Source organism: Tursiops truncatus, chromosome 7 (assembly GCF_011762595.2).
Source record: "Tursiops truncatus isolate mTurTru1 chromosome 7, mTurTru1.mat.Y, whole genome shotgun sequence".
Taxonomy (NCBI): Eukaryota; Metazoa; Chordata; class Mammalia; order Artiodactyla; family Delphinidae; genus Tursiops; species Tursiops truncatus.
In genome coordinates, this window is record NC_047040.1 from 69,126,323 (window position 1) to 69,151,271 (window position 24,949).

Genomic DNA, 24,949 nt, shown 5'->3' on the forward strand with positions numbered 1-24,949 from the left:
AAGATGTTATTAGTCATCAGGGAAATGCAATTAAAACTCTGTGATGGTTAAAATAAGATAATACCAAATGTTGGAAAGGTTGAGGAACAACTGATATTCTCAAATATCGCTGGTGGGAATGTAAAAATCACACCATCTTTGGGAAATAGTTTGGCAGTTCCTTATAAAGTTAAACATACCACACAGATCAGCAGTCCTATTCCTAGATGTTTCAAAGGGAAACGAAAATATATGCCCACACAAAGACTTGTACACAAATATTCATAGCAGTTTTATTCATAATAGCCAAAAACTAGAAGCAGTGAGATTTCATCAACAGAAGAGATAAATGGACTGTGGTAGAGCCATGTGATGCAAATCTACTCATCAATTAAAAAAAGAACAAACCACTGATAAATACAAAACAATGAATTTCAAAAACAATATGCTGAGCAAAAAGAAGTCAGACACAAATGAATATGTATATTATGATTCTATTTACATGAACTTCTAAGAAATGCTAACTAATCTGTGATGACATAAAGGAACTCAGTGGTTGTCTAGGGTCAACCTAGAAACCAGTGGGCAGACAGCCAAGGGAGACAGAGGAATCTTTTGGGGATGTTGAAAATGTTCCATATCTTGATTGTGCTAACAGAGGTGTATACATTTGTCAACTAACTGAGCTATACATTTAAAACAGATTCATTTTGTTATATCTAAATTACACATCACTAAAATTTATTTCTTTAAGTTAAAATTTTTTTTAAGTTTGTGTACTAGATAGAAAAGCAAGTGTATTTGTTCTATCAGCATGTTTCAGCTATTACCCAGTGACCCTAAATTCATTAGTTTGGTGAGCATCTCAGATTTTGAGTGTGGTGTGCTGACGTTTTAAATTATACCTGTTTTATTTTTATAATACTGCAACGTAAAACAAACCATTCTAGTGAAGGAAGAATTTTCTATTAAGGAAAGCTAAACAAAATATTGAGTTGAAAGAAATGCCTATATAGTCTGCCAACTTGCTTTTGAGTCATATTTTATGCCAGTCGATGGGCATTAACTAATAACGTATACAGAATATAATCATTTTGTGCTTCTCTCTGGCTTACAGACTTTAGCTCCGTTTGCTTCCTAAAAAATAGAAAAAAAAAGTATGCCTTTATTATAATTTAAAAATCCATTAGCATAGAATTTCCTTAGAAAAATATACACTATTCATGTATTCAACTATGTACTTATAATCTAGATTTTTGCCATCCTGTCAATGAGTGGAAATACGTGTTTATGATCCAGACTAACGTTTGGTTCATTTTTATGGCAGTATGGAGTTAAAACCACAGTATTTATTAAAAACAAAATAAGAATGTTTTCCCTGACTCTTCTTTGCATAATTATGTGGTTTAAGTAAAATAACTAGCACTGATTATGTGCCTTCTAATTAAATCAAGTGAAAATCTGTACTAACTAAACTATTTCCTGAGAACATGATAGGTACTTTGGACACCTAACAACAGGCATAAATATTTCCAACACTAAAATTAGGCAGAGTAGGATGTATTTCTCACATGAATCTCCTTGAATCGCAGAAATCCATTTCAGACAAGTATTGCTAACTCCCTTCTTAATCAACTATGCATTTACTCAAATTAGGCCCAGGTTTTGTTTTTCCGCCCCCCTGTGGAAGAGACTACCTAAACAGCTTTTCTACCTTAATGAGAATTACTGTCTTTCACAAATCCCAGTTCAGCCTCCCTATAGATCTCCCCAACTTTTATCCCTTTAAATAGATTAAAAATAAAGGGCTGCCTCTTTGTCTGGGACATTCTCTTACCTGGGACTTCTATGGTAAACAAGGACCATACTAACCAAGAGACAAAAATAAGATGGAAAAGAAAACAAATGACCAAGAAGATAAGTCATTTTAAAACACAGACTGAATCTGGCCAACATCTACTTTAAAAATGATGAAGTGTTTTATATAGGTAAGACGTGTATATAAGACGTGTTGGGGAAAAAAATACGTTGGTTGGATATTGTTGAAATAAACACTTCAAGGAGTTGTTGGGTTTTTTTCCCCACCTACTTGGTACCTTGCAGTTCCAGTGCCTTAAATGTGTGTTACCTCCTCTGTAAGTGTCTGACACATGTCCAAAGGTCAAGACATAGGGCTTGTATCATCATGTGACTTTCTGTACAGTATATAGTATTTTTCTTACGATTATTAGAAACTAAATACAAATTTAAAAAGAAAGACAAGATGCTTAAAAAGCTTATGTTAAATCATAAATATTTAGCCCTGGAAGCTTTAAAAAGGGCATTCTAAGTATTGAATGTTAGTTTTTTTCTTCCCATAGATGAAAGAACAAAGAGGTATTCTATTTTTCTCTTAAAAAAAAATAAAACTATATTCTCACAGTCTAAGCCAAAGATATCTGTTTCTCATATAGAAATACTGTAAAAATGAATTTTAATAGATTAAAAATTACATATAAATAAACATTCTAAGGAAACTATGAGTTCCTTAAAACAATTTATTATTCCTTAGGAAATCCAAAATCTTCTGAATAATCTTAAAATTTATAGTAGGTTTATAATATTGCAAGGTTAGCTTTGAGGCTAAGGTGGAGTTGTCACAATTTAAAAATTATCATTTTTACTCCACTTCCAGAAAACAGATCTGTGTGGTAACCCCATGACATACCTTCTATTACATTACAAATGAAATGTTTATTTTAAACACATTTTATCTCTAGTCAATAGTCTAGGTTAGTTACAGGTTGATATTGTAAACAGTCTGAGTTTCTACTTGAATATATAGAGAATCCATGGGGAATTTGTATATTTTTCCTCTCCAAATTTACCATCAAAATTATAAATTTTACAATAGTTTTGACTTGACTTCTTTGTTCCCCTAGGGCCAGTGGTAAACCCTCACAAACGGATTGAAATAATAAAAATCTACATATTTGAGATTCTGACAAGATATAATATCCCCAAGTGCAGTCGTTCCCCCATAACTTTGTTTTTTATCCAATCCAGCACTAATGTATGCAAGCATTTTTGGGAACGTATCAGCAATTATCCAAAGACTATACTCCGGAACTGCCAGGTACCACATGCAGATGCTGCGAGTAAAAGAGTTCATTCGCTTTCACCAAATCCCCAACCCTCTGAGGCAACGGCTTGAAGAATATTTCCAGCATGCATGGACTTACACCAATGGCATTGACATGAACATGGTACGTATTTCTGTTTTCCAAAACTGGAGCCCCTCAGGCGTTATAGCTACAGCCAAAATGGATAAGCCAGTCTCACCAGCTTTGAACCCCTTGCTTTTGTTTCCCTCTCTCGGATGTTTATTTTCTCCCCTGGAGATAGTCTTTCATTCTCAATTCATGGCATTGCATGGTGCTATATCTAGTTACACTGTGTGGCAAAGGCATTATAACATGATGCAAACTGATATAACTGTGTATTAGAGCTCCCACTTCTGGTTAGGGAGAGCATTGCTAAGTTGGGACTTGGGCTTTCACCACTTGGCTTAGCTGCCAAGCACCCCAAAAAATAGGTGGACCCATGTGCATTAAGACATTACAAGTAAACAATAACAACTATAATGCCCCCAAACAGAAATATTTTTTAAAAATAGGACATTTTGAGGATTTGTGGGAGAGGTTAAGGAGCTTAAGTATACCATAAACATGTTATAATAGGAAGTTTCATGTTTCTGTTAAGGACAATTTTTCTATATTTTAATCAATTAACTATGTGCCCTTTTACTGTACCTGGTTTAATGCATCTTTCCTTTCAAGGGGGAAATATGGATTCCTTCATAACTCAAGCAAATTCAACATCAACAATCACTTTTCATAACCCTTCCCTCCTTTATCAGTACTCAAAAATCAATACAACCAATAAGATTAATTGATCCAAAGAGCTTCTTTTATTATTAGGAGAATTGCATACATCTTTTTGACCTAGCTATTTGGCTATAGAGATTGATTACTAAAGATATATGATAAATACAAGCTATATAGCATATTATAGACCTATTAAAAAAAATTAGAATTATAGTACCTTCCCATCTAGCTACTTCTCCATTGGGCAAGGATCCTGTTTCTAAAAATTCTTCAGAAAATGGAATCTTTAAAATTTAACGACATCAACAGCATGATACAATTTTTGCATAAGTGAGCCTATGCAATTTAGATTGACTTTTTAAAATTTGATCAGCAATATCCTAACAAAAAAAGAAAAGTTTCAAAATTAGCAGTTAAGGTACAGAACGCATTGCAAATATTGCCCAGTTTGAAAGATATCTTTTTATATGATGTTTATCATAGCTGTGCATGATTTATTTGATGGAGAAGTAAGGTCATGCCATCATAAAATTTTTAATTTGAAGAGCTAATCAATCAGCACATTTCATACAAAGCCATAACTGAATCCCATGAGTTATTTCTGATTACCCCAAAGTTACTTGTGAAAATTCATTTGATAAATTGATCTCACCAAGGTAACACTTTAATCTCATAAGAAATTACCTACAAATTGGTCACTTTTATGTACTTCCATCCCTATTATTGTTTAATGAAGATATCAGCATTCAGAAACTATTGGGGATTCTCTAATGCTGGGTTGGCTGAAGCAGTGTCAAGAATTTTTAATCAAAACACATGTCGCTCAATTTTGTTGTTCCATACTGCCAGATTATTTCAATAACCGGAGTAAAACAATTATTTATTTTACTTCCCCTCTCCATATAACTCTAGTTTCGTGGCCATTTTTTTGTGTGATAAAGTCTATTTTGTGAAAACTATTTACCTTTCATTGTTTGACTCTATTACCTATGAATATGGTCTATATACCACTTGCCTATTTACAATGTACTTATGAAAGATTTATCTCTTTCCTGTCTGCTTCACACCTTAATACATGGAATCACAACACCCACCGGTAAGAACAGGAGGTATTTATATCCAATTTAATTCTCGTGTAAATTGTGGAGATCACCCTTGTTATCTGTCAGGTTTAGAGCTTGTTAAATGATTTCCAATGTTAGTTCTGATTTTTTTTGCATGATGTAGCAGAGGAAATACAAAGCAAGAAACTGGGAAAGATAACTTGGAAGAGGCCAAGTACAGAATAGAAATCCTTAACTTTAACAACAACTTGACCTCTAATAACGTTTATATAAAGTTTCCCCCTCCCCACAAAAAGTCACTTATCTGCCCCTTCCTTCACTCTGGTAAAGGTTATGGGTATACGGTTTGCATTAGATAACTGTCATAAAGAAAATGTCATTCTCTTTCATCATCCTCTATTTTCATGATGTAGGTGCTTTTCTTTCCTCTCATCTGCATGCCTGTCTCACATGATCCTGGAGTGTGTGAGCCCTAAACCATGTGCCACTAAGTCTTGCATGTGGTTTTGAGAGCTTGACTTTGCACGAACTTCTTGTTTGTTCACAGTGTCTACATTTCTCATCTTGTGACTGCAATGTGAGTAAAAAAGCAAAGTGCAACATAACTCTGAAAACTCAGCAGATGGAAGATGCTTGCTAATTAAGAACAATGTGCAAAAGAAAGTTGATTAGAATAAAGCAACTGTACTCTTAGACTATTGAGAGGTTAAAAAAAAAATCTAAGTGGATTTTTTACCTCTAACAGCACATCGTTAAATCCCTGTCTTGTTAGTTTATTGTTAACTAAATTGTAATTTAATAACAATTTAAAGTGATTTAACTTTATGTATTGTGATACATAAAAGTACATCAAACTGTTGTATTTTACATCAGCATTCCATGTTATTTCATTTAAGTATAACCTTAAGCATAATTTCTCATGAAACATTTCAGGTCATTTTTGCTGTTTAACCATGTCCAAATGAAGTATAAGATGTTCAGTAACACTCTATTAATTGACCTAAAATTATTTTTCATAACCCAAAATATTTGATTCCTTGATAGATCACAAAACATAAGAAAGAATTGTAGCCATATTCCTTACTCCATAAGAAAGAATATGTACCCATATTTCTTATTCCCTGCATCTTTTGCTTTTTGTGAAACAGCTATTACCAGAATGTTCCAGAACCAAACGCATTCTGGGAACACTTATGGGCTTCCTTTCAGGTGAACCAAATGGTTCAGGTTGCAAAAGGAAAGGGGTCAGAATAATGAAGCTAGTGAAAGGAAGGTGTTCTTTTGCATATTATGTCAGGCTTAGGAGTAGTAAAAATTAGCTCAAAAATGTCCCTAGGTCAAGTCCGGAAAATCCTTTCCCTTCTGCAATACTTTCTCAGATTAGGACCGAAAGCATCTCAACGAATTTCTCCAAGTTAAAGCTTTCTTATAACCCAAACTGAAACTTTCAGACATTATCCAACAGTGATTTTAGTTACAACATTGCCAAACACAGAAAATCACCTTCCATGTCATTGTAGAATTGAGCCATGCACACAGAGGAGCATGGCTTGAATGAATAAAGGCACCAATAACCGTGGTCTATCCATCATTCTGGATGGAGAGAAATAAATCACTTATGACAGAAACCACTCCATAATTTTAAGTTATATTTGCATGGAAGAAAAGCCTTTATGAACATTCAATGAAAAATGTTATTCCTTACCTAAAAATGCCTCCCTAGTAATGCCTGAATAATAGAAAAAAATACAGAATAAAAATTCAGAAGACCCAAGTACTAGTTCTCAATATGCCACTTTTCTTGGACAAGTCACTTAACCTCTCAGCAATTTCATTCAACACGTCATTTTCAAATAGTTTTAAAGCGCCAGAACTGCATTTGCTAAATGTGTAAAACAATTATCATCGGAGTTTTTCTGCTTGAGGATGTAGAGTCTGAGTCTGTTCCCTCTGAGTCTCCTTCATGGAACATTTTATTCTGCTTCGAATATTATTCAAAAACCACAGAACTAAGTGAGTGGTAGAACTGTGGAAGGCAGAGAACCCAAGGGGATCATTTCAGGTAAAGACAAGGACAGGAATAGAGGCACATATTTGTGACATCCAGGGCAGAATTAAGGCGGGTAATCCAGAAACAATTTTGTTTAATTTATTTTAGGAAGAAAGGGGAACAATTGAGTATTTTTTTAGTCTGGGACATTAATGGAGAAAAATTTGGGAAACAGTTGTAGAAAGGAGTTGGAATAAGAACCTAGAAAGAGAAATAAATTCTTCAGCAAGGCAGATTGGTGAGGTTTCCTTAAAGATAAGCAGGGGAGAAAAGAAAAATGGTGACGGCATTGCTTTTGAGGAATAAAGGGGAAGACCCAATGGTACTTGTACTACATGGTCCAGTCTCCTTGATCAAGCAGAGACTAAATGAATTCCTCAGAAAGGAGAAGGTGTAGGATAGGAGAAGAGTTGAACAAGGGAGAATTTTTAGAGATTTCAATCAAGAGTCAACCTAGTCGGCTAAAATTGCTTAGAATCCCAGTAGGACTCTGAGTGACAAAACATACACTTATCATGGACCCAACAAGCAAAGCCAATCAAAATGGAAAGGAAAGTAATGAAGAATGACATATTGTTTAATAGAAATTCCTACTTCATAAGGCTGATGTTATTTCTAAGGAGCATTTTAATAACAGTCTGATTTCATTTCCTTCCCTGACTCTTTTCCTGCTCCTCTGTTATCTGCTAACTCTGACTACTGACCATAACTACTACTACTAACTGCTTACTACTACTACTACTACTACTAACTACTATCTATTTAACTAGTAACTACTAATATTAACCTGCATCTACAATCTAACTCTACTCCATCAAAAATTTTGTTGCATCCATTCTCTATACTGATTTAAATAACTTCATCTGTGCCAGACCTTCACATTCAAATACACTCCACTCATGTCCTGTTTTGATACACCATAGTGAAATGTAATTTCAAGCTCTTTCAGTATGTCCAATTAAGCAACTCAAATAAAATAATCCTTGTGACATTAAACCCCATAGGAAAGCAAAATTTATAAAATAGCATGGCTTGTCTCTACCATAATATTTTTATCCCCCTTTACCTTTTTCTAATGACCCTTATATACTGAAGTTGATAAATACAATAAAAAACCTTTGACTAATTCATCATAGAGCTAAAATAAAATGACTACAAATATGATGCCCTTCACGTCTGACCACCCCTCCAATGGGGACCCTGTTTTCAAGAAGTCTTCAGAAAATAAAATCACTCATGTTTAAAGATATAAACAGCAGAATACAATTTTTGCATAGGTGAGCCTACAATTTAGATTGATATTTTTTATTTGACCAGTAATAGTTTAACAAAAAAGCATCGGTTCAAAATTAGCAGTCAAGGTACAGAAAGCTTTACAAATATTGCCTAATTTGAAAGACGTACGCTTCTTCTCTACACTTAGGTCCAAATGGCCTAACAAGTAAATCCACCCATTTAAAAAGGGAGCATGGAGATTGGCAAAAACCTGCATTTAAAAGATAATGACCCCGAGGATTGGTGACATCTTTTAGTTTTCTGTAACGAAATACTTAGTTACTACTTAGGAGTGGAATTAAAGTAATGCTGTTTACAATGCACCTTAAAAGATGTTTTCATCTCCATGCTGATTAGTTGATAGGAATTGCCTGGCTCTGTAAAAACTGGATAGGTAGCAAAATTTTGCACTCACAAGAAATCTACTATTAACACACATACTTACCAACTGTAGCCAGTACCTGAACCACAGGTGCTTAAGAAAGGGCAAGTCACATGTCCTTCCTATTTTTCCCCAAGGCTATTTATCCTAAAGTCTCAAAAATGCCACAGAACACAACAAATACCATCTGGAGCCCCCTGACATGAACAATATCAAGCTTAAGACAAGCATCTGGTATTTTCAGGTTACAAATTGTATATGCTCAATCATGTTTCACAAATGATGATGGTCACTTCAGCCTGGTCTCCAACCATCAACAAGAAAGACTTATTTACATCTGACACCGTGCTGTTTTAATGCAAAGCAAGTTCATCAACAGTGGGATCTGATCTTCAGCCATTTCTGAGTCAAGAAAAATAATGACAGCATGGTCTGGGGCTTTACACATGAAAAAGAGTCATTGCAGAAATACCATGCTGAGGTGATGAACACACTTCTATGCTTCAGTGTCTCCATTTGTTAATAATGTTCCTCTCACAGTAGTAGGATGGTGGAAATGATATCTCAAGTTGTTTTTCAACTTTTAAAAATTATGGTACTATTCAAACAGGACTCGAGTACAATTTCTTATGCTGAAGATTGTGATGTGTTGCCAAATACTTTCTTTGGAGTAGTAGAAGCACAGGAGTAATTCAAGCTCAATTCAGTTTAGGATCAGTTAATACTCAACACAGGTTTAGCCAATAACAAAAAATAGAGACATCAAAGTTCACTTTAAAAATATTCTTTGGAAATATGAATTTAAGTCTATTAAATTAAAATATTAGAGGAACTCAGCACTTATCAAACCTAATAAAATCAAACCATTCACAATTTCTCCCAAAATAAAAGTCCAATATTTACTTTAGTTAAAGAATTTTCTGAGACATTACCAATAGCCTGAGGATTTATATTGAAAATGGATATGTAAAGTTCCACCCAATATACCAGATATTTTAAATCATTTTTTAAAGGTGAAAATAAGCACAAGTAGTTCATCTAATCCAATTGATTATATAGGCTTAAGGCATCAGACTCAGGAAAAGTACATATATTTTAATTGTTTTTCTTGGTTTAGACATATTGCTATCCATGGAGTTGAATGTGGATGGAAAAAAATATATAATCATGCCTCTTTCGTGCCAGATATTCCTAAAGAACCTATTTTAGTTTGCATCTTGGGCTCCTATTAGTCAAGTGGGCTACCCCCAGCAGAACTCTACACTCATCTTAGGGACTATCTGATAAGAATCTTCCTCACTTGGGGTCCAGCACCTCATATAGTGCATTTTAATGCTCTGGAGCGATGCTAAATCATTTACCTATGTGCTGTAGATAATTTTTCCCACTCTACTGGTCATCTCCTTAGATCAGAGTGCTCTACAATACACACGAAACTGAAACAAATCAGTAGTTAGAAACACCTACCATAGTGGGAGGGAAAACCAAAGACTCAGTCCACACAGGTGTAATTATTGTACTTGAATCATAGAGGTCCATGTCGAGCCATTATCTAGTTTTGACTGTGAGTCACAATATGTGGACGCTGGGAAAATCGGGCCTTAGTAGTGTTTTCTAAGATGGGCGCTTTGGCCCAGATTCTAACTCTGATTTTACCTGCATTATCTATGAGCTGTGCTTAATATTTAACAGTAGGTAACACCAGCAATGAGGTCAGAGCATTATAATAAAGAGTAGTTAATCAAGATGTTCTTTTCTATGAATTACTTATAACATTTTTGCATAGTTTTTGGTTACTTTTTTCTTCTCATTTTTTAAAATAATTAAGTAATTTACTTGTTTATTTTTGGCTGCATTGGGTCTTCGTTGCTGCGCGCGGGCTTTCTCTAGTTGTGGCGAGCGCGGGCTTCTCATTGTGGAGGCTTCTCTTGTTGCAGAGCACAGGCTCTACGCGCACGGGCTTCAGTAGTTGTGGCACGCAGGCTCAGTAGTTGTGGCTTGCGGGCTTTAGAGCGCAAGCTCAGTAGTTGTGGCGCACGGGCTTAGTTGCTCCTCGGCATGTGGGATCTTCCCGGACCAGGGATCGAACCCGTGTCCCCTGCATTGGCAGGCGGGTTCTCAACCACTGAGCCACCAGGGAAGCCCTTCTTCTCATTTTTTAAGAACTCTTTATAATTTATAGACAAAGAGTTCATTGACACTTTATCTGTCATCTATATTGCAATTTGTTCCTAATCTCTTTTCAATATGCTGGTTTTGTTTAGGGTATCTTTTGAATTGTAAAGTTTTTTTGTTTTTTAATATCATCCAATTAGTCAACTTTTCTTGTACAGTTCAGAGATCCTGTCCTGTTTTACAAAGGTCTCACTAAACCTATGGATTGTACGAGTAGTTTCCTAGGTTTTAAGTTTTGTTATATGATTTGGAAGAAAATTCTGAATATGTTTGAAATGTAGTTCTGTAAATTTTCTTCACATGAATAGAAGATAGTACTTTTTCTGTTGATTTTAAATACCACCTGATTTACACATTAAATTATTAGGTATAATTGGAATACATATCTTTACTCCCAAATTGGCTCTATTTGTCCATTCCTATGGCAATATAATAAAGATTTATACTTAGTGGCTTTATACCATACTTCAATTTCTGACAAGATAGGTCAACTCTTACTAATCTTGTTTTTCTTATTTTGGGGGGCATTTGAGAGTATTTATTCTTCCATATAAAATATATGACTATTTTAACTCATTTACAACAAACTCCATGTTGGGCTTTTGAGACAACCCAAAGATCAGGTTGTCAAATCTGGCACACAAAAATCAGAACTTGTAACCAATATTAAAGTTTACTAATAATTTCAAGAATATATGTAATCATAAGGCATAAGCAAAGCATAGAGATCCTTCTTTGCATATTAGTATGTGTTCTGTCTCAGATTTAACATGGGAGGTCCCTAAACTGTGTATGCAATGACATAACACTTAAGCAGAATGTAACATTTTTGGTCATTAAACATTCACATTTTATAGTCTGGAAGTTACATAGCTTACATGACATTTTCCAGAAAGTCATGTCCTATAGGTCTATTGATGACATTAAAACAAATCTGCTTTTGAAAGAACAGTAGCCTAACAGTTATTAATAAAGTAAAATAACAATAATAGTAAAATTAATATGAGCTATAATTTAAAGACTCCAAGATCTTAAGAAGAAGATACCAAGTGCTTTGCAAGCCTTCAGATCAGTTTATTCCAGTACAAGCTGCCTTTGAAATTTATTTCTTATGAGTGAGGAATGAACACAGGGATTCACTTTAATGGGAAATTGTTGGTGGATGAGTGGATGGATGTGACTGAATACTTCCCAACTTCTGTATCATCTGTGAAGAAACAGTAGAGAAAAGTCTAGTTCTGGGTAGAAGATAGATAAAAGGCAGCTCATTCTTTAAAGTTGGGCAGCAGGATCTTTATCACACCTACTTCTACCTGAACAGGTTATTAACACCATTCACAGCCAGGTCATGCTGCATTTCCCTGTCGATAGTATATGTTAAAACCAGACAACATTTCTTTTGCAAAACTTCTATGCAACATTACTTTTAGTTAATCTAACATACACTGAATTTTGTCACAGCTTGTTCACTATCCTAATCAAACACAGGATTTAAATAATGTGAAATAAAATGATCTAAGGTGAAGGTAAAAAAAACACCAAAATCTACTGATGAAAATTTTGTTTATCATAAGCAATTTAAACTAGACACGTCCTGCCAAAAACACTCCATAGATAGGAGCTGCCCCACACCCTTAGTGTGCTTGCCAGGAGCAGGTCACTAATCTTTGTCATTAGCTGGTCACTTTTCTTTCCCGGTATTCCTCAGCAAGGATAGAGAATGGACTGTATTCCTGTTGCTAACACTTTCCTTTCTATGAATTTTATATTAATTTTTACATAATTTTGAAATTTCAATATTAAATTCTCATCTTTGCCCCACGTTAAAATCATCTGAAATATGTTAAACAAATTTTAGTGCTTCAGACCCACCCTACAACAATTAAACCAGAATTGCTTATAGCTAAGTCAGAGCATCAGTATTTTTATATTTCTATTCTAACATGTAGCCAGGATTGAGAGCCACTGATTTAGATCCTAAAAAATTACATCTCCTTCAACAAGATTTTATAATGTTCTTAGAAATTCTTACCTTTGTTATTAAATTTATTCTTAAATTTATATAGCTTAGTCAAACAAATGAAATATATTACACATTTCCATTTTTACCTGCTTATAAATAATATATAAACTATTTATCTTCCTTATAGCCACCTTAACAAATTATTTGCCTCATTCTTTTTTTGTTTGTTCGATTAACTCTTGGATGTTCTAGGTATGCAATTATATCGGCAACAAAAAGAGATAAATTCATTCTCTTTTTTAAAAAATACTATTTATTTTCTTTATTAGTTCATTAGATTCTCCAAAATAATTTTGAATAGTAATAGCTGACTTTATGAAAATAGCTTCACCATTAACACTAATACTTTAAAAATCTCCTTGCATTCCTCAAATAAATCCTACTTGGTCATAGATTTTTTTGATACTTTGTTGAGTTTATCAGCTAGTAAATTATTTAGAATTTTGCAACTATTTTATAGTGATATTGATCTATAGTTATAAGCTCTTTTTTATTATTTAAATCCACTTTATTGTTATTTACTTTTCCCTTTTTTTTAACATCTTTATTGGAGTATAATTTCTTTACAGTGGTGTGTTAGTTTCTGCTTTATAACAAAGTGAATCAGCTATACGTATACATATATCCCCATATCCCCTCCTTCTTGTGTCTGCCTCCCACCCTCCCTATCCCACCCCTCTAGGTGGTCACAAAGCACCGAGCTGATCACCCTGTGCTATGCGGCTGCTTCCCACTAGCTATCTATTTTACATTTGGTAGTGTGTATATGTCCATGCCACTCTCTCACTTTGTCCGAGCTTACCCTTCCCCATCCTTGTGTCCTCAAGTCCATTCTCTACATCTGTGTCCTTATTCCTGGCCTGCCCCTAGGTTCTTCAGAACCTTTTTCTTTTTTTAATTCCATATATATGTGTTAGCATACGGTATTTGTTTTTCTCTTTCTGACTTACTTCACTCTGTATGACAGACTCTAAGTCCATCCACCTCACTACAAATAGCTCAATTTTGTTTCTTTTTATGGCTGAGTAATATTCCATTGTATATATGTGCCACATCTTCTTTATCCATTCATCTGTCGATGGACACTTAGGTTGCTTCCATGTCCTGGCTATTGTAAATAGTGCTACAATGAACATTGTGGTACATGACTCTTTTTGAATTATGGTTTTCTCAGGGTATATGCCCAGTAGTAGGATTGCTGGGTCGTATTAGATGTACTTCTGATGTATTTGTGGGGAGGAAGGTGATCTCCACGTCTTACTCTTCTGCCATCTTGAAGGTCTCCCTATACGCTCTTTAAATGTTAGAAAGAAATCATCTGTTAAGCCATGTGGTCCTGGTGGTTTTAATGGTAGTTCTTTAATCACTAACTCTACTACAGTAATTATTTATTACATTTCTTTCTTAGTCAATATTGGTGATTCATATTTTGTGAAAAATTCATCCATTTCATCTAGGTTTTCAAAGTTGTTACAATATTGCTTGTAGGATTCTCTTTTAATTCATTTATTCAGTCTTTTCTGTATAAGTAGGTACATCTGCCTTATCATTGCTAAATTTGTATATTTTTGTTCTTTCCTGTAGCAGGCCTTTGAAAGATTCATTGATTTCACTGGATCTTTTTCAAGGAATTAATTTGGATTAATTTATTCTTGCTACTATTCTTTTCATTTTCAGAATTTGCCTTCATTACCCTCTTTTTTTATTTCTTTGTATTGTCCTATTATTCTTAACAGTTGTTTTAAGGGTTTTTATTGTTTGAGTCTTTCCTTCTATAATATCTAAGACATTAAGACTATATATTTTCCTTTCAATGCAAGTTTTTCTGTGGTTCCATGGGTTTTGACATGAAATGTTCTCCTTCTGTTGCTTTGTAAATTATTTCTTTTTGGATCCAAAGGTTATCATAGAGTGTGGTTCTTAATTTTCACGTACTTCTGATTTTTTTAGTCACATTTTAATAATTTTTTTTCTTGTTTTTTGGATTACAGTCAGAGTTAAGGGACTATATAAACTTTTCTACTATTATAAATATTTAAGCACTCACATGTAGTGCAAAAATTATCTATGGTTGCATTTGTTTAAAATGACTCACCTTTATAAAGGTTTTCCAAAACATTTAGCTTTATTTTCATGGGGATGGGGCAACCCTGCTCTCTTTCTTTACACGTACTTATTTCATTCTTTTATGTGTAGTACGATTGAATTACATAATTTCTTGAACAAGTACAGCTGACATAAATAGGTTTCAGAACATACACTGCTGGTTTGTAACTCAACTGGTAGAAGTAGGAATGTGTAGGGACACAACAATATGTAACATTCAGAGCGCTGGGTAACGAGAATCAACATAGTTTACAGAAGTGGAATCTAATAGGTGGAGGAAGAGAACTTCTACTATTTTGAGAGCTTCTGCTATTTTGCAAAAGTTATATAATTGCTGATACAACCATCAGTTTCCTTAGAAAGCAATTGAATTGCTGTCTAGCCTTAACCTTTCTGAGGAACAAATTCCCTAACTGGTACAAAAAGAAAATGGCATTTATGCTACATTTTTATTCTTTCTTACTTACTGATAAACCAATAAATAAAATGAGTGGGAAACATTTTGTATTTCACCATACTAGTAGCAGCTTTTGAAATCCAATCTGATGAACAGCTATGGCAAGTCACAATAGTTGGAAGAATCCTGGAGTAAGTTTGGAGTCTTAATTCTTCCACAAATAAAATCCCTTAATGCACTTATACTTCAGCTTTCACATGAAAAATGGGGAAATCACCATTCTACATTCCTTATATAAAGTTGATAAATCAAAAGAAGATTTGATTTTAAAATATTATACACGAGAAATTTTTTCTGAAATATAAAACTAGATCCAAGTTCAAAATGGTATATCAAGTGTGAAGTGGTACTTAAATCACTCTTTTCGTCACCTGACAGATTGCACCTCCCTTTTCCTTACTTTGTAAGCAAGCTCAGATCATCTACAATCAATCCACTTGTAAAAAAGTATTTGCAAAAATGTCCATTCATCCACTGTGGTTAAATTCTGTCCATCCCCTCCTTCATTCCCTCTCTCAAGTAATTGGGCAGTTGAGGGGAAGGTCCTCAAATTGCTTCTCAGGATGCTGATCCCTCCTGTTACCTTTAGAAACCCTAGTGGGTTCCAAGGTTTTCCCCTGAGGCCGTATTTCAGAAATCCTAACGCATCCTTTTAAGTCAGGTTTTTGCTGATTTAGCCGAAGGCTCCAGAGTTGGAGTAGCAAGAATATGTATGCAAAAGTAATAAATCCCCTCCACCTACACATCATCACCCACACTCCAACTCATCCTAGGCCCCGACTGTGTCCTTCTGAAAGCAAAGGAACATCTCATAGTTATGCTGTTAACTGGGGATGGGAACTGCAGGAGAGGGGAGGGGAAGATGCAAGAGGGAGGACTCTGTTTCATTTTTCAAGGAACCTTTACTTGCACCAGAACTTGTTCAGGATTTATGACATTGTTTTCCGTGTCTGTGTGCAGTAAGATTTTGTTCTGCTCATATGTTTTTTTCCTAAATGATGTAACCATATGATATATGTTGAAAAGTTGCATGTAGAAAATTAATTAATTTTCCCAAGGCTTATAAAAGCCCTTAGTCATGGATTCTACAGTGCCCTGCTTTGCCAGCAATCTGGCCAGGTACGATGGCCCTATGCAATAAAATAATAAGCCGCATGAAAGTAAAATAAGAAAGTAGATGAAAAAGCAATTTGAGCTTCAGACTAGAGCTATATATATTTATATGTTTAAAACTACTAAAAAAATCTACCTACCTTGATTAGTGTTTAAATGTGTAATTGCCGAGGAAATATGAAAAATATCTGCTTCTTATCACTTAATGATAAACCATAATCATAGAAATAATATAATCTGGGATGACCTCAAAATTATGAAATCCATTAAAGAAGAATATTAACTTCTAGAAACAACAAAAAGCAAGGTTCAGTGTATTTTAAGTGCTAAAGATTTATCAAGCCTAGAGTGCTCACATAGCAAGCAATAATTCTATTAGAATCAAAAATGCTATAAAATATTAAGGTTGTACTCTAGGGCAGAAATTTAAGATTTGAGATATTTCTTGCATAATCTACTTAATAATCATGCTTGAGGTTTAGTGTTTCATAAGGAACGTTAATTTGTGTTTTGATTAATTTTAATTTGTCAAGATTTACATGTATTTAATGACCCAATGAATTTCCCCAGAAAATTTCCTAATGTCAGTTATCACAGTTACCAAAGCTGCTTCTATGATTAATTTGCTATTTAGGGGAACCATTTGCCACACTCAGATTGTCTTTCTCAATGTGCCCTTTTTAGCGTCTCTTTAGGAATGTCCTTCTCCGCAGCTGTGCCAAGTGAAACAAACCAGAAACCATTCATTTCACCATGGTCAACTTTCCAATACTATCTAGATAAGGGGCATCTATTAAAGAATATATTTTGATTTTTTTCAAAAGCAAATACAAAACTTCAAAACACTATGGAAGAGGGTGTTTTTTTGGTAAAAACTCAATTGTTGATGCTCTTCCAGCATAACCTAGAAAGTGTACATACCACCAAAAGAGAGTGTTTTGCGATCCAGGCTAAGAAACAGCAAACACTGAATCTGGTATCTTAAATTTGAGGAAGGAATAATAGGGTTTGATGGATGTTTTCTATGGCATAGTTATTTCTATTTTTGCTCTCTCTTTGTATAATTTCTTCAGTTTTACTTTGATTTAATACTTCTGTCTTGGTTTGTGGTTGTTGGGTGGTTCTTGTTTGAATGTCCCTAAACTTTGGGCTCTCTAATGCTAAGTTATGGGATTGATTTCTTTTAATAATCACAAAAAGCACTCCATACTCACTTAAAAGAACAAATGTCTCATTTGTCTTACATAATTTGAGAGTTCCACAGAGTTTTGTCTACCTAAATTCAAGTAAAGGGAAGTTAATCTTACATTTATAAAATATTCAAGTGACTTTATATCATAATTAAGATATAGAATTTTTATCAGCCTTGAAAAAAATGTTCTGGAACTTTCAGGAACTTTAGAAAAGTGAAATTACAGCTTTTTACTCACCTTAAATTAACTGTTCCCTTGAGGGTTCCTTTGAACAACAATTAGTATTGTAAATGTGCATTATAGATGTCCAGATTTGGCCTGAAAATGTGGGAAATTCTGATTAACCCTATAATTTTTTTAATCTGAGCATTTAGAGGCTTGAGGACCAGGAATATTTTCAGAACATGTTTTATTCATTGCTGTGCTCTCATGCTTAGCATACTGCTCGGTATACAGTAGATACTTAATAAATATTTGCTAAAAGAATGAGGACTGCTTTTCCAAGCTGCAGGCCATGAAACTAATTCTGGGTGATGCTCCTTAGTCTTTGAAAACAGGCTAACTCCATAAAACAATGGCTCCAGATGCACAGTGAAAGGTGCTAAGTACCCTCACAGCAGCTCCAGAGCTTGACAAACTAGAAGGTTGTATAGAGGGTAGCAACATGACTATAATAATCATTAAACCAGCTTGTGTCCTGGTTTGTACTTGTGTACTTGGCATAGATAGTCTTTTAGCCAGATCTGCTAGGCCTGGTAAAATGCCACTATCTGAGTGCTGAATGAGGAAGTTCCAAGTTAGGTAATTTAGCAGAGGAACCAAACCTGACAAAAAAGGGATTATCCATTGGAAGCAAGAAAGGTAAAATGGCTGGGCCCAATGGAAAGGGGTGCCTTGAATAAATATCCACTTAAACTTACCCTTTCTTCCCACTCTTTTCAATCTTCTTCTACCTCTGTTCCAATACAGCTCCCTCTCTTATAACTCCCACTTTAAAATCCCTTTACTTAGGCATAGCCAGATTCCGATGCTGCTAACTTATTTTAGACATCCAGACCTCTGGGCTAGGAAGAGATTCAATGATTAAATCTTAACTTCTATTGAGTGTTACCTGAATGATCTATGTAACTCACTTAAGAAAATTAAGAAAGTCAGTTAAGGGCTAACACAGGAGAATTACTTAATCTAGACAAGTCCTTCATGCTAAGATCTGTGTATCTTCCCCCCATGCAAACAAAGTCCTCTCCATGGAACTCTATGGTACCTCCTATTAGAGGTCATTCTCTCCAGTGATTGCCACTCCTAATAGGTTGAGTGTTAGGGGCTGACAATATATAGTAAAGACACTTGAGAATGATGTTGAAAAACTTTCTCAAGCGCTCTTAAGGTTTTGTGGATGATTCTAAGAATATTGGAATTCCAAGAACATATTTGTACATTGATTTAGTAACTGACCACTCTCAAAAAGGATTTAGGACAATTCACAGTGAAAACCTAAGTGAAAGTAAACCAGAATATTTAACACAAGTCAGAAACAGGAAACAAAAGTTAGAGAGATGAAAGGAAAAAGAATTCTTAAACTCTCTTGAGGCAATGGAACACAAAATTTAGTGGTGAATTTCCTACTCACCAAAGAGACCAACGAAAAGAACACATTGGGCATGTATCTCTCAATTTCTAGCAAAGAGAATGCAACAGTTCTTTAGGAACAATAAATATGTGTGAGAAAAAAAAAAAGCAGAAAAAGCTAGAAGTACACTTTTCACTGAACATCTACAATGCACAGGATGATTTACGTTCATTATGACATTTAATTGTGGGCACAACCCTGTGAGGTAGATATTATTTTTACAATAAAGGAAACTGAATCTCAAGAAAATTTAATTGACTTGACAAAAGTCACAGCTAGTAAGGGATGGAACTAGGACTTGAGCTCATGTCTATCTGATTCCATAGCTCATATCGCACCCAGAGAAGTGAATAACCCCTACCTCTATCTCATCATCTCATCTGCATCTTCCAATTCAAAGCATGCATACACACACACACACACACACACGCACGCACATGTGCACAATTTTTCCTTCTATAACCAGGCTATATTCAGAAAGTATAATTGAGAAACTTCAGGAAAATGACAGAAAGAACAGCTGTAAGCTCAGTATTCTCATTCCAACTACTATAACGGTAGCAATATCTCCATTTATGTGAAATATAAAATGCCTTTATAGATAAACCCTAAGAGAAAAATAGGCATATCTGTTACTTGGGCTAATGTTCTTTATGTTTTTATCTGTATGGGGACATCTGAGAGTTACACTGAGACCACAATAGTGGGCTTCAGGCAGGAAAAGTAAATCATATGCAGAGAAGCCAGTGAACTGGGGTTTGTTCCTAACATAGCACCTCCAAATAAAGTGGCCCCATTTCAGAAGACAGCGTCCAAACCTAGCTTAACTCTAGTCTAGCATCACGTGCCAAAGAATTGAATGTGATTAGTTTAGACAGGTAGAAGGACCAGCAAACTAGAGGGTTTCTTCCATGAGAGGAGCTGGGTTGTTTGTGATCCCAGCAAAGCGTGGGAAAAGAGTCTCCAACTCCAAAGGCAGAAATGGGCAAAGACAAGTTATCATTCTGGAGAGGTCTCCAGTCTAAGCAGGCAATCGGACCGGTGTCCAGTCATGGAGGTGAAGCCTGAAGGTTACAGTTAAGGGGAGAGGTTTCAGAGGAGTGCCTAGGAACTCAGACAGAGGAGAGCTCCTTTTTTGGGAGTCTGAGCCAGGTAATACAGGAACTTTAAGGTAAAAGTCTGAGTTTCTATGGCTGTTTGGAGGTGGATGAGCAGGGTCTTACAATCAACACACTATCTATTGGTAACTTACGACAAATTCCAATGTTGCAAAGGCTCTTATTCTCTGGCAAAGAAACACAGATGGATCAAGTGACTTGCACAAGCATCAGCCCGTGGCAAATTCATGACCAGAATTTATATTCTATGGCTTTTCTTCTAAAACACCCTTGACCCATTTCTGTGGTGACCCTACAATGAAGGAAATATGACTGGAAACAGTGGCTGTCATGTTTCAGGTCTCTCATTGATCCTTTTGTATCTCATCACAATCAGTCTGACCAATTGCATCACACAGTGGTCCTGCAGACACAGGACCCCTGTAGTTACTTCAATATTTAACATAGTAAAAATTGTGAGTTAACTCAAATATGATCTAATTTGAAGTTTCTCTACGGGCCACATGCATTTGAATTATCTGCACAAATAATTTATTATTACTTTTAGCTATAGTGGACAGCAATAAGAAGGTTGACCCAAAAAGGTAGGAAATCCTAAAATTACATTTTTAGGCACTATATAAGGCCTTCTCCCTCTACTCCAAAGAATATTTAAATGGATTCATTTTTACTGACAGAAGAAAGTCAACCTGAGAATTAAAATTTCTATATGCCACCCAAAATAGCTAAGACACATACAGAAGAGTTGAGTATCCTTGACCCACTGTATACTGGACATTTTTTTTAATAACATAAAATTTTATTCAATTTAAATTGAGTAGCACTCGTCACAAGCTATTGTTTAATCTTTTTTTACAAGTTTTAATTTAGTCACTGAATAGGTTGTCAAAACAGTAGAGCTGTTAGGAGGTTTATGTATGCATCGTAACTTCTGGCACAATTTCCATTTCTGAAAACTGAACTACAGTTTTAAAGTACGTCTGCTGTTCTCCTTCCCTTTCTCTATTTTCAGTGCTTATCAAAATATTTAGTACTAATAATGTGCATATGAAACATAAATATTCCAAGTATTGTTAGCTAAGGTCTAACAGTATGGTATATGACACTTTCTGGTATATGACACAAATACCGTGGCTATTTCAGGATCATTATTTTTCCTAATTATAATGAAGATGTGTACCAGAGATAGTAGTCCAAATTGACTTGAGATTCCTTCTAAAGGTTGTCTTCCTAGTTGTACCACCTTTCATTAGTTATGTCTTATTAATCGTCACATTGCATTGTATCTGTGCACGGTATGGTGCTACGTAACAATGCAGGAAATGAGAAGCAGTGTGAAACGTTGTAGGCATTACATTTTAATGAGACAGCATTTGTGTTGCGTCTGAATGCCTGCAGTTAATTCAGAGAACAAGCATTTGAGTTAAAATTCTGACATGTTCAGCAAAGCAAGTATTCATTAAGGCAGGCGAGGTAGCAGCATTGTAAGAACTCCTTTGTGACATTTACTACACCTGCGGTTCTGTGAACGCGAAATATACTTTATTTCAGGTGGAGGTAACCCTGTGCGCCGGTAGTATGAAACTCTTTCTTTTTTTTTCTTCAGGTCCTAAAGGGTTTCCCAGAATGTTTACAAGCTGACATTTGTCTACATCTCAACCAGACTTTGCTGCAAAACTGCAAAGCCTTTCGAGGGGCAAGTAAAGGTTGCCTTAGAGCTTTGGCAATGAAGTTCAAGACCACCCATGCACCTCCAGGAGATACCCTGGTTCACTGTGGGGACGTCCTCACTGCACTTTATTTCTTATCCAGAGGCTCCATTGAAATCCTCAAAGATGACATTGTGGTAGCTATTCTGGGTGAGTGTTTTAGAATTGGATAGTCACAAATTCAGTTATTAGCTAGTGCAATGCATAGTTTAAAATGATAGAAAAGAGGGCTTTCCTATTTATTTATGAGTACTAAGACTGATGAGTAATATTAAAGCTTTATTTAAAATTCAATTCAAATCAAATTAACCTTGCAGAAAATATGTTTTCTTGACTGTCTCACTCTTTCTCTGGTGTGTAAATGCTTCCATCTTGGCACCTACTTAAGCTTTTGAGGCCAGATATATGAAAATAGTCAGCATTTTCCTTTTCATGTTAGAGGATCTTGGATTCATGCTGAGATCTTATCACCTTAAATAAAATATATACGTAGTAAGCATACTTGCTATCATGTGCCAATGCCCTGTCATGAAGTGGGTTTATATGTTGATGAATTTCATCTACTTGCTGTGCACTTTACCTGCTGTGTCCCATCAAACAGAATTATATGAGTCCTTACCTGGATAATATAGGGCTATAAACTTAACACCTAGGGATAAAAGTGGTGAGGAGATGAAAATTAGTAATAAGTTAAACTGGCTTGGGTGCAAAAGAAAGTCCATCTGTCCAATCTGCCTCTTCAAAAATAAATTTAGTCGTTGCGAACTTGTAAGATTTCTTTAGAATATTAGAACAATGGGGAAGAACAAGGGAGCAGAGAGAAACTAGATCAGTTGTTGTCCTCTCATATCCCCTAGCCAGTATGTTTAAGCCTCCGTCTCCCCATGAGAATACCCACCCCCAATGATTGTGAACATGTGCACTTCTTTTTTCCTGCAGATTAAATCTGGTTCTATTTAAATAACAAGCACATAAGTCAGTGATTTCCTCTCCCTTGACTCTTGATGTTAACATCCGAAAGGACAGGGATATTGTCTGTTTTCTTCACTGCTACGCAGAACCAAAATGGGCATAGCACAGGACCCAATACATGAATGAAGATGTTTGAGAGATTCCTATTTATTTTGATAATTTTATTATGAGAGCCTTTTGAAAATTTTTTCAAAATTGACCAGATGCACAATTTGGTTTACGATCCAATAAGCAGGCTAAAAACATATTCTAAATCACTTAGCAGCTAAACAATAAAGTGGGATTTTCACCAGATTTGGCTTTGACAGTTTGCTCTAGTATGTTGCCAGGGAAGGAGCACACATCATTGCATTCCTGATCTTCAAATCAGCCATCCCTAACTTCTACAGGAAGGTAACAAGCCTTGTTGCTTTATAAAATAATAATTTTTTACCCTTTGCTCATTTACAGTCACGTAGCTAATTAAAATACGAAGCTCATAAAAAAAAAAAAAAAAATCCTATTGGGCTTCCCTGGTGGCGCAGTGGTTGGGAGTCCGCCTGCCGATGCAGGGGACGCAGATTCGTGCCCCGGTCCGGGAGGATCCCACGTGCCGCGGAGCGGCTGGGCCCGTGAGCCATGGCCGCTGAGCCTGCGCGTCCGGAGCCTGTGCTCCGCCACGGGAGAGGCCGCAACAGTGAGAGGCCTGCGTACCGCAAAAAAAAAAAAAAAAAAAATACGAAGCTCATGCTGAATTTAGTTCAGAGCTTTTCTCTGATAATATCTATACTGAAGTATCAAAACTATAAAGAATTTCAAGAGATTCTCCTTTTCTGTCTCCATTTCCATGTAAATCTGCACTTAAAATCCTCAGAAATAGTGATTATTTATTCTATTTTTGAAAAGCTAAGTATTTATTTAAACTACAGTTAATGTATTCTCTCCAATGTTAATTTTTCTTATAAAGATATGGTATCTGATTTCTCCCTATTATATTGACATTTAGAATAAGAACATTACAGCATTTTTCTTTTACATGAACATTATTGTTTAAAAGTCTTGGTAGTTTCCATAGTCGGGTATATATGAACTTGTCTACCAAAAACTACAGTAACAGATCCAGGGAGTTTTTTCTAAATCTGAAAAGAAGCTTCAGGATATATGTAAGAAGGTACATTTTACGCTGCCATTGACTACCTTTAAAAGTTATGTAATCAATAATCCATCAGTAGTTATTACGCATGTATTCCATAGGTATGATTTTTAAGTGCCTTGACATTCAGAGACAGAAAAATCTAAGTGGCCGTGACTTTCAGGGAAAATATGGGGAGAAGATGAAATATATCAAGGGTGCAAAGATTATGACTGGAGTCAGAATGCATGGGATTTAGTCATGCCACTCTCTCCCTCCCTTTACTTCACGCAACTAAGAAGGTGACCTTGACCTAATCCGTTTACTCTCTTTAATCTTCTTTCCATATTCATAAAATTTGGATAATAATTAGTAATTTTTTCATGAGGTTATTTTGGGGATCAAGTGAGATAATACACCTAAGCATTTGACACAGTGCCTGATACCTACTTAGTCCTCAGCGTTTGTTGTTGCTGTCATTATCATCCTCGTCACTGAAGGGCACCTAGGAAAGAGGTGACACGTGGCTAGGCAGAGGGGATGCGGAGGGTGCCCATCAGAAGCCAGACAGTGAAATAACCCCAGGTTTGGCAAAAAAGCAGGAAGGGCACACTTTTAGAAGAAAGGCCATAAGGCCATATAGTAAAAAAGCATGACTGTATTTTTTTTTGAGAAAATGTAACTAGATTTATTAAACAATTGGGCAACTTTATTAAGGGCAAATCC

The 24,949-nt window shown here is 35.4% G+C and overlaps 1 protein-coding gene across 1 annotated transcript in view; it reads left to right on the forward strand.

The window, feature by feature from the left end:
• Nucleotides 1-24,949, forward strand: part of KCNH7 (potassium voltage-gated channel subfamily H member 7) — a 78,429-nt gene that overhangs the window by 24,925 nt on the left and 28,555 nt on the right. The window contains exons 4-5 of the mRNA XM_073806958.1: nucleotides 3,025-3,224; nucleotides 22,038-22,290. Of these exons, the coding sequence (XP_073663059.1) occupies nucleotides 3,025-3,224; nucleotides 22,038-22,290 (453 nt within the window). The remainder of the gene's footprint in view (nucleotides 1-3,024; nucleotides 3,225-22,037; nucleotides 22,291-24,949) is intronic.